Here is a 15,312-nt window from a genome sequence, read left to right on the forward strand (position 1 = left end):
TTTGCTTCCTTGTTAAACATGTTTCTTAGATGTTTACATTTGTCAAAGTAAGGTATCAAAAAAGAATTGTTTTGGTATTAAAAAAAATCAGGTATTGTATTGGCACTAGTATCACACTAGCCTCAGTTAGGAAGTGTTTGTGGTTTTAATAATTTAGTTTTAAAGGAAGAGTGGAATATTTTGGGAAATATGCTTATTTGCTTTCTTGCTGAGAGTGAGATGAGAAGATTGATATCACTCTCTTGTCTGTCTGTTAAGTATGAAGCAACAGCCAGGTGACAGATAGCTTACCTTAGCATAAAGATATGGGAAAGGGGGGGGAGCTAGCCTGGCTCTGTCCAAAGTTAAAAAACACACATACCAGCGCCGCTAAAGCTCATTAATGAACATGTTATATCTTGTTTGTTTATTCTATACACAAACTGAAATATGAAAACAACAATTTGTAATTTTACAGGAAGCTACATGCTAAAACGATGTCTTGGCCAAGCACAGTGAGTTAGCTACAGCTAAGCTAATTGCCTCCTAGCTCTAGCTTCATACTAGATGGACAGATATGAGAGTGGTATCAATCTTCTCAAGTCTGGGAAAGAACGTTATCTCACCTTCAATTTAAATGGTCCTCTATGGTCTATAGAACTTATATATAGGCCTGAAGCTCATGAAAACCTTTCAGAATTCAATTGGATAAACTTAAAAATGCTTGGTCATCAAGCTAAAAAACAGGCTGTTTCTTAGTTCCTGAAAAGTTGAAATTTTTGGAGGTTTTCACCTGACAACAGCGATATTTAGGAAAACACATCCTTTATGCATTCTCCCTTAAAGTTCTGGAAATTTATATTGCAGGGATTTTTTTGTACGCGGACAGACCAATTTTTGATGTTTCATACTTTTTGGAATTATGGTCTGGGTTTTTCAGGGTAACACTTTAATCTTCCTGTAAGAACACACTTTGAGGAAACAAAGAAAACGCCACCAGCCAAACATCAGATGTGGGGGGCTAAGATGGGGGGGTTTCCAGATTGAGATGCAAGATGGATTCATATATATTCATGAATTCAGTCAGAAAAGTCAAACGGAAGCAGTATGATAATCTTGCAGTAATTGCATTTTTCCCTCCAACTGTTTTTGGCAGAGCTGAGAGCCACATCCAGAGACATGCGACGGGGAATGCAGTCTCAATGAGTGTTACAGTGGTGAACAGTGGATACACTCTGACCCTGTACCTAAGGCCAGTCAATCCACAGCGGGGTCAAGTGGTGGTTATGCCAAATCCACTGAATTCATGGGTAATGGGATGGCTATCATTAGTCCTTGGATAGTCAATTATATGTTTAATTAAACAAGACAGACATCAGATAATTGAACTATTGACTGGTCTCTCCGGTTCACATTTGTCTTCTGATTCAGGGAGGGCACAGCTGAAGTCATATCACATTTGTTTGGTGGTATGAGATCCTAATAAGAGTGGAAATAAAATCCAGTCCTTTCATTTACTCAACAGATTCATTTGATGTTCTGACCTCTGACTAAATAACTTTTTTGTTTCATTTTCTGACTGAGTGCACTCTTTCACTTCCAGGCCGCAGGAAATGCCTTACAAAAACACATCCAAAGGACCATATTTTAAACTATCAAGCTTTTTTTCATACATGTCAGTCTGCTGGATACATGTCAGCAGCCGTCTGAAAACTGCTGACATTGCTGCCCTCCTGTCCGGCAGCCCGCTCCCTCTGTGTGAACTTGGATTTAGCTCAAGGGTATAGCAACCCTGCTAATGTGATGTAGCTCCAAGAAGGAAACAAATTGGCCTGACGTCTCATACACTGCCTTGTCTTGATTGTGTGATGGCTTCTACTGCTAATGTGTTACGATGGGTAGACCTGCACGGGGAGGGAGATGGGTTTGTGTGTGTTAGAGTGAGAGAGAGAGAGAGAGAGAGAGAGAGAGAGAGAGAGAGAGAGAGAGAGAGAGAGAGGGAGGATGGGGGAAGGGCCTCAGTCTGCAAGATCAGCACAAGTGGAATTGCATTGATTCAGTTAACTGCAGAGTTGGAGCGTGATGTGGAATTCTGTTTATCAAGGGTGGAGTTTACACGATAGGCTCCATTTTGAGCTTATTTTCTACATCACATTATAATCAGTCCCTGCTCTCTTACTTTTAGCAATACAATGTCATCTTTATACATATAGCTTAGGCCCACCTGGAGTTTCATGCTCTCAACAAAATGAGCAAATATGTGTTGCTAACTAATTTACTGTTTTGATTTGAATGGCCACATAACGTTTGTTTTTTGTACCAAAATAATAACTAGAAATGCTCGCATAGCTCAGATGTGATGATACTGACAGATACACACCCTGTAAACAACATAATCTGTATTAATCTACATCAGATGCAAACAACTGACATCATGTTCTGTAAATCACCAGGAAATGTGCCGCATATTCTAAGTGAATACCGACCCGTGTTTTATATTCAAACTGAAGCCACTGGCCCAGAAACAACATCTGCTGAATCTTAACAAACTGCTAAATAAATCTCAAACGTTGTACTAATTATAGGGGAATAACGCACAGAATTGTAGCTTTGTAATTGGCTGTTTTTATGACTGAGGAGTGTTTGGTAGTTGAAAATACACAGACAATACGGTATGCATTGTCAGAGAAAAGATGTGATACTGAAAGGAAAATATTGTAAGTAAATGTTAAACTGAGGTTCCCATATAATAAATGTTTTTTCAGATAAAATTGGCCAATATACTTAAAAACTCCCTGTAGCTGGTGTTTTATGTGTTTAAAAGCTGTCTACGTGCATTCTTTCCATGTTTTTGGCATTCAGAGAGGATACATGTATTGTAAATTAATGAGGCTCTCTCTTAAACATACATTTAAATTGGGCATGTTGCAGATGTATATTTTCTTTTCTTCTTTACCTCTCTCCCCCTCTCTTTTCTCTCCTCAGTCCTTCGTCTAGCTGTAGGGAATTTGTCTCTAAGGGTTTATCATGACTGCCTCATCCCCCCCCCCCCCCCCCCTCAGTTTGTCATTTTGCTGATCCAGACGCTTTTTCATATTTCAGTATTCTTATCATCCACTGGCAGTAAGATGATCCATTTCACTTATTTCTTAGAAGTGTGACTGTAGCCTAAGTCAATATCTACAAAATGAATTCAGTGAATCGCCAAGGAGGGGCAGCTAGTTAGCGGCTGTGGTGGTGGTACTGGTGGTGCAGGACTCTTTTTTATCCAGAGTCAGCAAGGGTAAAATGTCAAGTATTTCTTAGGGAAGCGGCTCCATAGGACTCCATTTGAAGCTTTAATCTTAATTGAGAGCATCGCACATTGATATTCCATAGGCCTCTTTGCCCTTCGCTTCTCAGCTACTTTCATTTAGAGGACAGCCGTACTGCACTAGAGCATGGGGATTGCTTTGTCAGACAGCCAAGAGGCCAAAGGCAAGGTCAATCTCTCTTTGTAATGGTGGCTCACACTGGAGTGAAGGCATCCCCTCTTTGATGCTGTCAGTACTTTTGTGAAACATTTCTGAGTCTTCCTGAAGTGAAAGGGATCGAAATTAATCATATTCTGACCTTATATTGGCATGAAATATTATGGAGGACTCGTATTTTAGTTTATCATATCATAGGAGTAAAAGGTGTGTAGCTTCACAGCTTCTTGACTTGTGGATCTAAACAAGCCACTTCTCTCCCCCACAGCTCGAGGCCAAACAGAATAATGATTTATTGCAATGTGGAGTAAAAGAAGATATTTGCATATTTAGCAGTCAGAGAGAGTTCATCATAGCAGCCGCAGATATTATTCAATTATTAAGATGATCTGAAATAATCGCTTAACTCTAAATACGGACTCCTCACAGATATACAGTATGTGCCTCATCTGTGTCTGAAAGCTCCCAATTTAGCGTTCCGTTCACAATGGGCTCAGTAGCATGCCCTAGTCCTTAAACAAAGGGGAAGGACTTATTGGCCCCGGCAGATGCAGAGATAAAGCCCATGTCATCAAGTAAGGTGAGGAGGAGAGGAAGGTGCGGGACGGCAACGTTCTCGCCACTTCTGTGGGAAGACTCGTTATGCCACTTTTCCAGAGGTGATGAAAACAGATGGAAATAAAGATTCATGACACTCACACTCACACACACACACACACACACACACACACACACACACACACACACACACACACACACACACACACGTTTACAGCTGAGTGCACAGCCCCTATCCGTGGGACTGAGGACTGAGCTCGCCTCCATTTCTCATGCTCCTGCCTTAGCCCGCTGCTGACACAGATATACTGTAAAGAAATGGCAGCACAGATAGGTATGCATGTGCATCTCAAAGTAGCCCCGGGGGTAAGCTGGTGTGAAAACACAAAGAGTGAAGGGATAACATACGATCCATCTGCCACACTTCTCTCATTTATCTCAAACATTTATGTGACACTTTAAACTGACTTGGGTAGCACTGCTCAAGATAAGAAGTTTAAGTCTTTGCAGCAAACATAAGTGTTTGTTCTGCTGACGAAACAATGAATCAGGATTAAAGGATTAGTCCTTCAAAGATCTGTTTTACTAGCACATAGGAATAACAGGTATATGGAGAGGGCTGCGGCTTCTGACAGATATATCAGGTGATCAGGGCTTGATAAAGCTTCAGAGAAGCTGCTCCTATTTCAAAGTCTTCTCCTCTGGTTCTGTGGGAAAGCCCAGCACGCCTGCTTTCCACTTCTTCCACCAATCACCCAGAGCAGCCTTTACTAAACACCTCAGCTGCCACAGACGAAATCAACACAGTTAGACTCCAGATCTATTCACACAACAAAGCAACTGAACTCCTCAGCAGGACATTGGGAAAGAATCTTTAAAGAGAGGGTTCACGTTATCACACGGATCAATAAAATCTATTCTTAACCAGGCAGTGATACTCTTTCCAATAATACGCAACCTACATTCTAACTCATAAGGGGACATGAAAGCATTGTCAAAAATGTATATCTCTTTTTTAGAACTGCCCTTTATTTGCTACTTCAGCAACAGATTTCACAATCAGCGTCTTAAAATAATTATTGCCATCAAGTTATACGGATGCTAGGAAACTTAACAAGGAGAGCAGTTTCATTTTTCTCTGTGCGCAGGGTCCACACATGAGTCAAGGCTGTTCCTCTCCTCGGGATTTAAATATAGCCCCGCTCGCCATTACTGCTGTCACTCACAGACTTATGGTGACCTTTTGACCTGGCCTGTACAAAAGAGACTTGAAGCTGACATACTCACTCTGAATGTTTTTCACCAGAGCAGCCAACTTATGTTCGTACTGTATTTATGTTGACACTGCACTACAATAGAATTTGTACAATCCATTTGAAACAATATTTTTAACCAAATCTTACTTGTAACCTATCTCACTTACTTCTACTTAACGTTTTATTTATTTATTATTGCTATGTTATTTTATACACTTTTTGACTTGCTCTTTCTTATTCTTATTTTACCTTGAATCTGACTGTGAGCAACTGTAACTAAATAATTTCCCTCAGGGTATCAATAAAGTATTCTGATTCTGAAACGGAGGTAGAGACGCATTCAAAGATTTTTTTTCTGGGCTTTGATGTTATCAGTCTGATAGTTTTTCATGGTATTGTTTTCACTTATTTGTCTGATTTTGTCTGAGGCTTCTGTGCTCCAGAACATGGGAGGGAGACAGATGGGGGGTTCCCACAACAATTGGACAGTTGAACGTTTCTCAACACCTGATGTGCAGGCTGAGGTCAGAGTGTGTTGGGTTACAGCTCAGAGGCCACCAACTTTTGTTGTTGTTCATCATCATCATGTTAGTGCTGCAGGCCACTGCTTGGCCACGTGTGGGCGGTGTGTTACTTCACACAATTCACTTTCTCTTCTCTGACTGACACTGCTGCATTTTTTAAAATCATTTGCAGTTTTACATCAGTGCGTTCATACCAATTATTTTTTTGTCTTGTAAAAGCTATAAAGACTTAAAGATAGTTAATAATCAGCTGTATCTCATGATAAATAGTAAGATACACAATATAATGCACTTTAGCACAACATCACCACAAACTACAGCCTCAAAAATAACTTTCTTTAACCTTAACAAAATTTCAAAATTCTTAAAGGGCAACTATTATATAGCATTTTCAGGATAATACTTGTATTTTGTGTTTGTACTATAACATGTTTACATGCTTTAATGTTCAAAAAAACACTCATAACACTCATACTGCCCATGGCTGCTGCATCTGTATTCACCCTCTGTATGAGACACTCTGTAGGAGCGCCTGTCTCTTTATTCCCCCCTCCCGACAAAGCCCATTCTGCTCTGATTGGCCAGAGTGTTTCCTGGAATCTGAGCTCCGCTGCAGCCTCCGCCGTTATTTCACTAGCTACTGCAACGGAGTAGCTATATAGCAGGGCTTTGTACAGTGAAAAATCACCAATAAAGTTTTCTTAACCAAATACTACACAACCGGACATGTCCCAGCAGCGTTATTATGGAACCCACGCAACTTCTAGGAGGGATCCGCCCTTCAATAGCATTCACACGCTACTATTGGTCAGGCATTGATGTTTAGACAAGGTAACATAACCCCATTTGTTCAGGTCCTATCCCCTGACCAATCGGCTATCCTAACCTTAACCACTTCAGGTCAATGCCTAACCCCAACCAATTGGGCTGCTTCGTAGGGCAGGACTTGCTTAGAAGTTACGTGGGATCCATAATAACGCGTCCCAGCAGTAATTTGACCCCGAAATTGGGGAGAAATGACCAGCATTGGCCGCCAAGATTACAGCTATCTCGCGAATTCGAATTATGCAAGTACATGAACGTCATCAAATATGTTGATCTACTTGAAGTGCTACATTTAGATACAATAAGAGATAGAGTTTAATTTTATTTCATGGGCCAAGGTGCAGTCTGAACAGATGAGTTTTCAGTCTGCAACAGAAGATGTATAGAGTTTCTGCTGTCCTGATGTCAATGGGGAGTTTGTTCATTGTGGAGCCAGGACAGCAAACAGTTTTTGACCAAAAGCTCAAACTAATCCTTTAAAAGGTGATAAAATGTCAGTGTTGTGTTTAACGTTTGTTTCTGCTCCCCCTAAGTTGCCAAAGAAATAGTTAATGCAAATTTGATTTCATAAATGATCAATAATATAGTACTTATTTAACAATTTTTTGTATTAATTGCAAATGAACTCTCTTAACTATCTTACATTCAGTGGGAATTCGTTTCACACCCTCCATAAACTTTGTTTACTTGGAACCTTTCATTTAATTCTTTTGAGAAGTTATGGTTTCTTTTTTTCTGCCGTTAAATCCCAGAAAAAAGTAGTTCCTGTATCTTGACCACAAAAAGAGCAAACAAGTACATGGGTTCACTGTAGTATAAAGGACTGCGTCCCCTTAAATAGATCCCTTATAAGCTCTATGTTGGCCAATCACAAGCTTCTCTCCCTGACAGTCCAACCACAGCACACAGATGGTTGTTACTCAGTTGTTGTAGCGGAGGCTTAACATTGTGCATGATGACAAAGATGGCCAAAGAATCAAAGAATGGGGCGTGTGAACACTGTTTTGCAAAGTCCTGCCAAGCGTAAAAGACGCATAGACGGATCCGGCTGAGCTATAATCAGCTGAAAGGAAAAATTATATGGCTTTAAGTTCAGCATAGTGCTTCAGAGAAACATGAGGGAAGAGTTATGACACAAGGGAGATGTTAACATGACACACTAGTGGGAGAGTGACACACCTAATTCCAAGGAGGCCTGCTAGACTTTACCAGAACGAATGACACCATTGCCATATTCTCATGTTTGTGACACCCGCAGAAAGTTATGAAAGGGTGTTGAATGGTACATGTGCAGTGACATTTGTAGTTTCAATTTCGAACCCTATAATCTGTTCATATCTATTTTCTCACTCTGTATGAGGGAATCTAAACTGAGAGTGCAGGAAAAATCTCATTTTTCTTTACGATTTTCCAACTAAACCTGCATATACATCTCTGGGATATCTTTTGCTGTTCTCACTTTTTGGGCCACAATTCATTTAAATTCCCGGTGACACATAACATCATCCCAAAAATATAAAATGATCTATCTCCTACAATTAAACCCACGAAAAAACATAACAGCAAGAATAGTTTATTTTCTCATCTGCAGTGCCCCTCTCAAAAAACAGTCCCACTATTAGTTTTCCTGGATGCGAGATTGTTATATACCACAGACTTAATATGGTCCCAGAGGGCTGTACCTGCTTTGCAGGTTGTGTTAAAACTCGCCAGGGTGCACATGCTGGTGTCTGAGCAGGAGCTGACCCTTAATCAGCAAAGCTTTGCCAACAGCAACTGAAAGCCACAATTATCTGCCCTATAGATAGGTAGGTTGTATACTAGGGGCCAGGGGCTGTGGAAAGGGAAGAGGCTGTCAGGAGGGGGTGGGGGGGGCTGAGTTAACCTTTGTGGCTCGTGTTTCTACTGTGCACTAATGGACGCCTGTCATCATTATGGACAGAAACAGGAGGGCGCCTGCCAGCTGCATGACCCCCATAAAACAGAACAGGAAATCCTAACGGGGAATGAAAGGAAAAGATATTCCTCTTCTTTTTTCTACTCTTTTCTTCTCTTTAATGACACTTCCTTCACTCTTTGGCCTCTTATTTATGCTGCAAATCTGCAGTGTCACCCATGAAACAGGAGAATATGATCCGTATCCATCGTAGAAAATCGTCAAGTTGTCGAGGGTGCGGTTATTAGAATGTATCTAAAATTATTAGTCACTTTCACATCATTTGCACAGTTCATTTACCCCTTTTGCGTATGCTGGTAAAAACCCCTCTGTTTTTCACCTCTGTTAAAAGACTGTTTTTATGTTTCTGTCACGCTGGGAAGTACCTGTATAATCATTACAATGGTTCACCCTTTGTTCGGTAACCAAAGTCCAGGGTCTTAAATGTGACAGGACTTTGTCACACTTCTGTCAGTGATGTCCACTGAAACGTGACAAGCACTTTATCAAACGGCCTTCCTATCAGATCCCCAGGAGTTCATGCACAAACATGCTGAACACAATGTCCACAGGAAGCCAGATTCCTTATTACAGCCAATAAGATAGCAAGACAAACTTTATTGTAGTTCTGAGGCTACACATTAATCCACTCAGTTGGAGCCTGCAGAGCCCATCATGTGATAACCTAAGTCATTACCAGTTGTACAATCATAATTACCGTGGAATCTTTCAAGATGTGGCAATACTGAAAGAAATGCCTTCCTAGTCCAAGCAGGAGCTAAGGCAATCGAAAAAGAGTGACAAACTACAATTGTCACAATCACATGATTTTATTAAAAATGTGTGCCTCTGTGTGAGAGAGCAAGAAAGTGCATCTACACATGATCGTGTATATTTGCATAGGCATGTCTGCGTGCGTGTGTGTGTGTGCCTTGTCCATGGACACGTCTGTGTGCGTGTGTGACCAATGCATGATTCACAGTGTCACAACTGTGCGCAGAAACGACTGGACATCCTGAGCGGAAACCACAGCGGTCGAAGCTGCGTTTTCCTGCGACATACAACCTAACACTCTCACAAAGAGTCACTTGACTGGACCCTCATATAGGAAGTGAAAGAGGAAGCCCCTCGTCCATCCTGTCCATCCCAATCTCTACTCTGCGCTTCATGTGAAGCCGCTCTTGCAGATGATCACCAGTATGAGCCTTTACTGTTGCAAAACAACGGGTGAAAGAACTGGCTGAGGCTGGAAATGGCTTGCTATTGGGGGTCAAATGTCTGGTCAGTTGACATTTAGCCACAGAAGATTAGTGGCAATCATGATTGTGAATGCAGAATTCACTGATTGATCAACAGGGTTTGTTTGAAACAAAAGAATATTTACACAGCAGATCAACTGATTCTTATTTCACAGGCCATTTTGTATTTAATCTCTGACAGTTTTTGTGACAGTCAGTCAAGAATTCTGCAACAAGATACTCAGTGTTTAGACAGTCAAGCTGGGCCAAACCAACACTTTCCAGAGAAGATGGGTATGATATCACGGATGGAAGTGGTGAGTGATGTTTGACTGTGGGGTCTGTTGACCCGGCTTTCCCTCATGGCTCGAGGCCTCTGGCTGTGTTCATTGGTGACAGTGTACGTAGCCTGGCAGCCTGCATTCCTCTGCCTCTCCCCACACAATGGTGAGTATCTGCAGCATTCCTCTGTCTGTGTCCGCTGTCTGAGATGCAGCCAGGCCTTGGTAAACTCCAGTACTCAGCCAAGAGGTTGGCACCATGTTTAACAGATTCTGATGGACATGTTTGAGTGTTTTCACTGAACACCAGCCATTAATAGGCGTTATTCATTGTGTAAGTGTGTCACGGTTACATCTAGTGAAAATCTTAGTCACTATGTAATAAAAAGGCCTCTGCAGAAGAGATTTTGAAATAATTTAAGAGATGATGATGCTTCCTCTTTTACCTGCTTCATCATCTCGTTCTGACTTTTTCCCCTGTGCAATCGTTCCTTCTCTCCATCTGTTTTTAAAAAATGCAAGCATGTCTATTGTAAATCATTTTCACTGCTCTTTATCCTTCTCCAGCTATTTTGCTTTCTCTTGTTCTGATGCCACAGCCGTGCAGACACCTTTCCCTCCTGCTGACTCAGTAGCCAGCCTCAGGCGCTGTGGGCTCGGGGTGTTGGTGGCGGGGAGGAGGAGGGGGGGTAGTGTGAGGCTCCCACATCAGGCCCACCAGCCTATCGCATGCGAGAGAAAAGAGCTGGCTAATCGTTTCTACAATGGCACCCTGCACACTGTCACACCGTACCACAAACCGCTCTCCTCGCCAACACTTCTACTTTATTATTCCGCTGTTGCTTAGAAATCCTCATGTGATGAATGTAAGTGCGCAAACATACCACATCGAACAAAGAAATGAAAAACCACACCTACAATACATCAGTGCATGCAATGTAAAATACATGCAATTGTACACAAACATGCATACCTTGCACTCAATTTCTCCAATATTAATATACACTTAGGTAGTTCAATCTAAAATGCTGTAGAATTTAAGGTTTTATTTTGTTAAGCACTCAGCGGTTTAATATTTACCCTGATTGTGTTATTTACAAATTACATTGAGACATGTAAAATTATATTTATTGGAGACCAAACATGTAACTAAACTAATAACAAACTTCTCCAATAATAATTGATGGTGAATTTTACTTTCTGCACAGCAGTCATCTGAGTAGGTTTACTGTTAATGAGTATATTTACGAGTACACTTTTAAAAGAAAAGAAAATTAAACTGTGCCTGTAAACAAAGTATTGTGCCATATATAAGAGCCACTGATTAATGAGCCCTTCCCAATAACATTAAAATATAGAGGAGCATTATTCATTGCCACAACCATCTGGTTATTTTCTGCTACATCCTTGATGTTCACAAACACAGTCGTCTACGTCATGTACTCCCAGTGCTGCGAGCCGACCTTCAGGGATTGGGCCTGCTTTCAGAAGGAAAGTGTTTTTGCACCTGTGTTGTGATTTTAGAGCTGCTTTCCCTCAACAGAGGGGTGAGGTCAAAACTGTCAGGGGTCACACATGAAAAGAGAACCTGGTTTCCAGGCTAAAGGGTGGTGCCATTAACAGAGCCACCTGCCCAGCTGAACTCTCACTATGGGGGAACAGTGAGAAAGTCTCCGCTGACAGTGAATAGTCTGAGATGTTCAGCTCAGGGCATCATAGAAGTTATAAACTCAATTTACAATGTGACAACCCTATCACACATTATCACAATGGCCTTGGAGGTATTACAGTCATCCAAATATTATTGTAGTCCTGAACTGAAAATTATCTGTTGTCAGGAAATTTGCTAGAGGTTTTCAAAATGTAACAGGACAATAACAAAAAAACATATCAAGTGAAAAAATTCCTCCGGAGCTGGCCAGAGGAGCGCGGTGCAGTGTGTGCCGTGGTTGTTGTTTCTCTCTTCCTCTGTTAATGAATGCAGAGGTGATCTGTTTGTCTGAGGAAGAGAGCAGAGGGGAAGTCTGATTTCCACTCCATTTTATCTGTGCCCTGCAGCCCCTGCCAGCCAGCCCCATGTGCTCTCACATGCCGGGGTCCCACAGGAAGCAGCACTCCGTGAAGGGCAAAGGTCAGGGAAGAAGAGAAAGCCACTCATCCTTTCATTCACCCCCGAACCAACAAATACACAACACTTTAACTGTTGCTGTGCTTCCTTTGACCGTCTTATAATAATAATAATAATAATAATAATGTTACTAATACTCATGACATGATAATGAAGTAACATGACTTCTTAAAACACTGTGAATGTAGGTATATTTTAAAAATGTAGGCCTATTGGGTCGTATTTTAGAGTAGAAAGTTATAGTGACGGCAATGGTGTTGTGCTTGTAGTCTTAGCATCTACACTGCACACAAATTACTAAACTTACTTTCATATTTATACTGTCTGAAAGACTTCAATACCATAATTGTATGTAGTGTGCACAGATGTTATGTTGGATGTATTTCATTTTATGGATTTAGTAATTTAAAAGCATTCTTTCCTTTGTATATTGTGAAACTAAGACAATTGTTAATGTGAGGTAAATATTTCACTGTGTGGACCGTTTTTTTGTCAGCAGATGAGACACAGTTTTAAAAAGTCACAACAGGTTTATTGATCCATAGCAAATTAAAGACATAGTGGATGAAAAACAATTTGCATAATCATATATTATCTTAAAAAGAACTAGCAAATAAGAAACACATCTGTCCAGCAGAATCAGCTTCATAAAAATAATAGAAATGTAATTTCTAGCATAATTATTTTCAGTATGTTTTCTATTTTTAATGAAGCATGAACACAAAATATAATTTGAGCTACAAAAACTAAGCAAAGCAAAATCACCAAAATGAAGATTGAGGAGTAACTAGAGCAAAAGGACTAAAGTTTAATAAAAAGGGAATATTCTCTGATTTCAAGTATCTCCTTTCAGACAAAATACAGATACGCCTGTATAGAATAAAAACATCTCATACATGTCCTGCATGCATGCTTCATTGTAATTTTCCATTAATAACATGTTGCCTAGTTGTATCTATTACAATTATTTAAGTGATATCCTTATGTCCAAAATTAATTAGAACTTGATGAATCCATGGGCCTGTTTGTAAAAGAGCAAGGCGAGCTGTCAACCTAGTGCTAAAGAATCTGTTCTGCAGGATATTAACAAACTCACATTAAATACTCGGGTGAGGAAGGGTTGTCACTGGTAGACCCAGTTTCGTGGTAACAGTTTGCACCGGACAGTTTCTCACATTTAAGTTTGTATGCATCCCTCTCCCGCATCAGTCTGTTTAGTTCATGTTTCAGCTGCTCAACCTGTGTCACCAGGTTTGTCTTTTCGTGCTCCAAAACGTGTTTCTGTTGGACGCGCTTGTAACGGCAGGACTGTGCGTAACCTCTGTTTTTCAGGGTCCGGCGCTTCTGCTTCAGACGCATCACTTCGTCCTTGCCGAGGCCTCTGAGGAGGCGATTGAGCTCCCTGACGGACATGGACACCAGCTGGTCGTCTGAGAAGTGGTTCTCGGCGTTGGATCGCCTGTCGTGGCGGCTGTGCTGGTGGTGCGCACCGAGGACCTGATCCTCCGGCGACTGAGGGGACGCGCAACCCATGTCATCTTTGAGATAAGGGTCTTGGCAGTGACTGCTGGGGATGCCTTGCATGTCAGGGTGACCCGGGAGTCCCGGGTAGTGCTGGACAGGCTCGTTGAGGTGGCCGTACCCTTCGTATTCAGCTTGGAAAGGTGGCGGATGGTGGCCGTGGGGCACAGATGGGTGTCCCTGCTGCGCCGTTGCGCCGATTAGGGCCTCCATTGCGTCCTCGGGTGTCAGACCAAAAGCTTGAGGGTACATTTGCTGAGGGTAACCCCCATTGTTGGGTATCCAGAACTGGTCGCCCCCAGGGTTATTTCTCTGCTCGTTTGGATTGAGGTTTGGTGATGAGGGTACGGAGTTACAAGGCGTGCTGCCAGGGGTGGAGGAAACAGAGTCCGGTCTCTGGAGCTGGCTGCATTGCCCGATGAAGGAGCGGTCTATCCCCTGCATCGCCTCCTTCTTAACGCCGAACTTCATCAAGTCGAAGTCGCTGACGAAATCCATGGGGTTTTTCTGCAGTCCCAAATGCGAATGCGCCTCAGCGGTCATAGTAAATGGCAAGCGAGTCCCTTCAAAGAGCTCCAAGTGTCCAACGCTATTTCATACAGTCAGCGAAAGCGCGCTTACTTTCGAAAAAATGCAGTAATTCCAAACTTTGATTTCAGCTCAGAAGGGGAAAAAAACAAACGTGTTCACGTGCTCAAAAGCCCCCCACCTTATCAAACTCTGTGCAAACTGGTGATTTTGCACCGGGCAGCCTGCTCGGCTTCGGTAGCCACACACTAGAAGTCCACTGACGCCAGCGGACTGCACTGGACGCACCTCTGCTTGCTCAGGGGAAGCGCACTTTCTTCATAAAGCTGCATTGGCATGATGTCACGCCTTCTAGGCTACACCTCCACGCTCCTCTCCAATAAAAACACGCGGAGGAGGGCGATTTGCATAAAAGCTGCTACGAGTCGGTCCCCACGAGCTGTTCGTGATGATCATTTGACCAAAACCTATAAATGTCTGCACAGCGGCACATTATGTCCTGCAATATGTTTTTTTCCTGTTGGACTTGCCCTCCATTTTACATTTAAGCCTATTCATCCCACGGGAGTGTTTAGATTTATCACTGTGTATAACGCAGGTCAAATAACTACACAACCAGACTTTGTCTAGGCAGTTCTGTTATTGTTTATCAAGAAAATCCACTAAACATATGGGGTCACTTTCCCACTTCCAAAATACATTAAACCAATTTAGCATACTTTTATTTCAGCCTTAATTTCGTTTATATTTATGTCTGAATGTGTGGTGGTGTACACATGTCACGAATTTCACTTAAACAACAAAAAGGAGGCTATAAAACAATTCATTTGAAACTACTGTGGTCGCTGTTCTCCTTAGTTCCTACAGAGGTACCACTGACATCTTGTGGCCACAAGCCTACACTGCAAGTCCCAATCTCAATGTCCACTTTTAGCTCTGCATTAGTGCAAGAGGAAGCAATTGGGTTTATGTGGCCAGTAAGCTGGTGCTCATGTTTTATAAGAAAATCAACAAATTGAGTGTTTGTTCAAGCCTTGGTTGTAAGCCAAACATTAGATGCAGGTTAGA

General features: G+C 41.8%; 1 protein-coding gene across 1 annotated transcript; it reads right to left on the bottom strand.

The window, feature by feature from the left end:
* Positions 1-12,705: 12,705 nt before the first annotated feature.
* Positions 12,706-14,556, bottom strand: mafbb (v-maf avian musculoaponeurotic fibrosarcoma oncogene homolog Bb). The gene is made up of 2 exons (XM_036002515.1): positions 13,230-14,556; positions 12,706-13,174 (listed from the first exon to the last, which is right to left on the bottom strand). The coding sequence occupies exon 1, from the start codon at positions 14,257-14,259 to the stop codon at positions 13,288-13,290; it is 972 nt and encodes a 323-aa protein (XP_035858408.1). The 5' UTR covers positions 14,260-14,556; the 3' UTR covers positions 12,706-13,174; positions 13,230-13,287.
* Positions 14,557-15,312: the final 756 nt, after the last annotated feature.

Source organism: Sander lucioperca, chromosome 6 (assembly GCF_008315115.2).
Source record: "Sander lucioperca isolate FBNREF2018 chromosome 6, SLUC_FBN_1.2, whole genome shotgun sequence".
In the NCBI taxonomy this organism is placed as follows: domain Eukaryota; kingdom Metazoa; phylum Chordata; class Actinopteri; order Perciformes; family Percidae; genus Sander; species Sander lucioperca.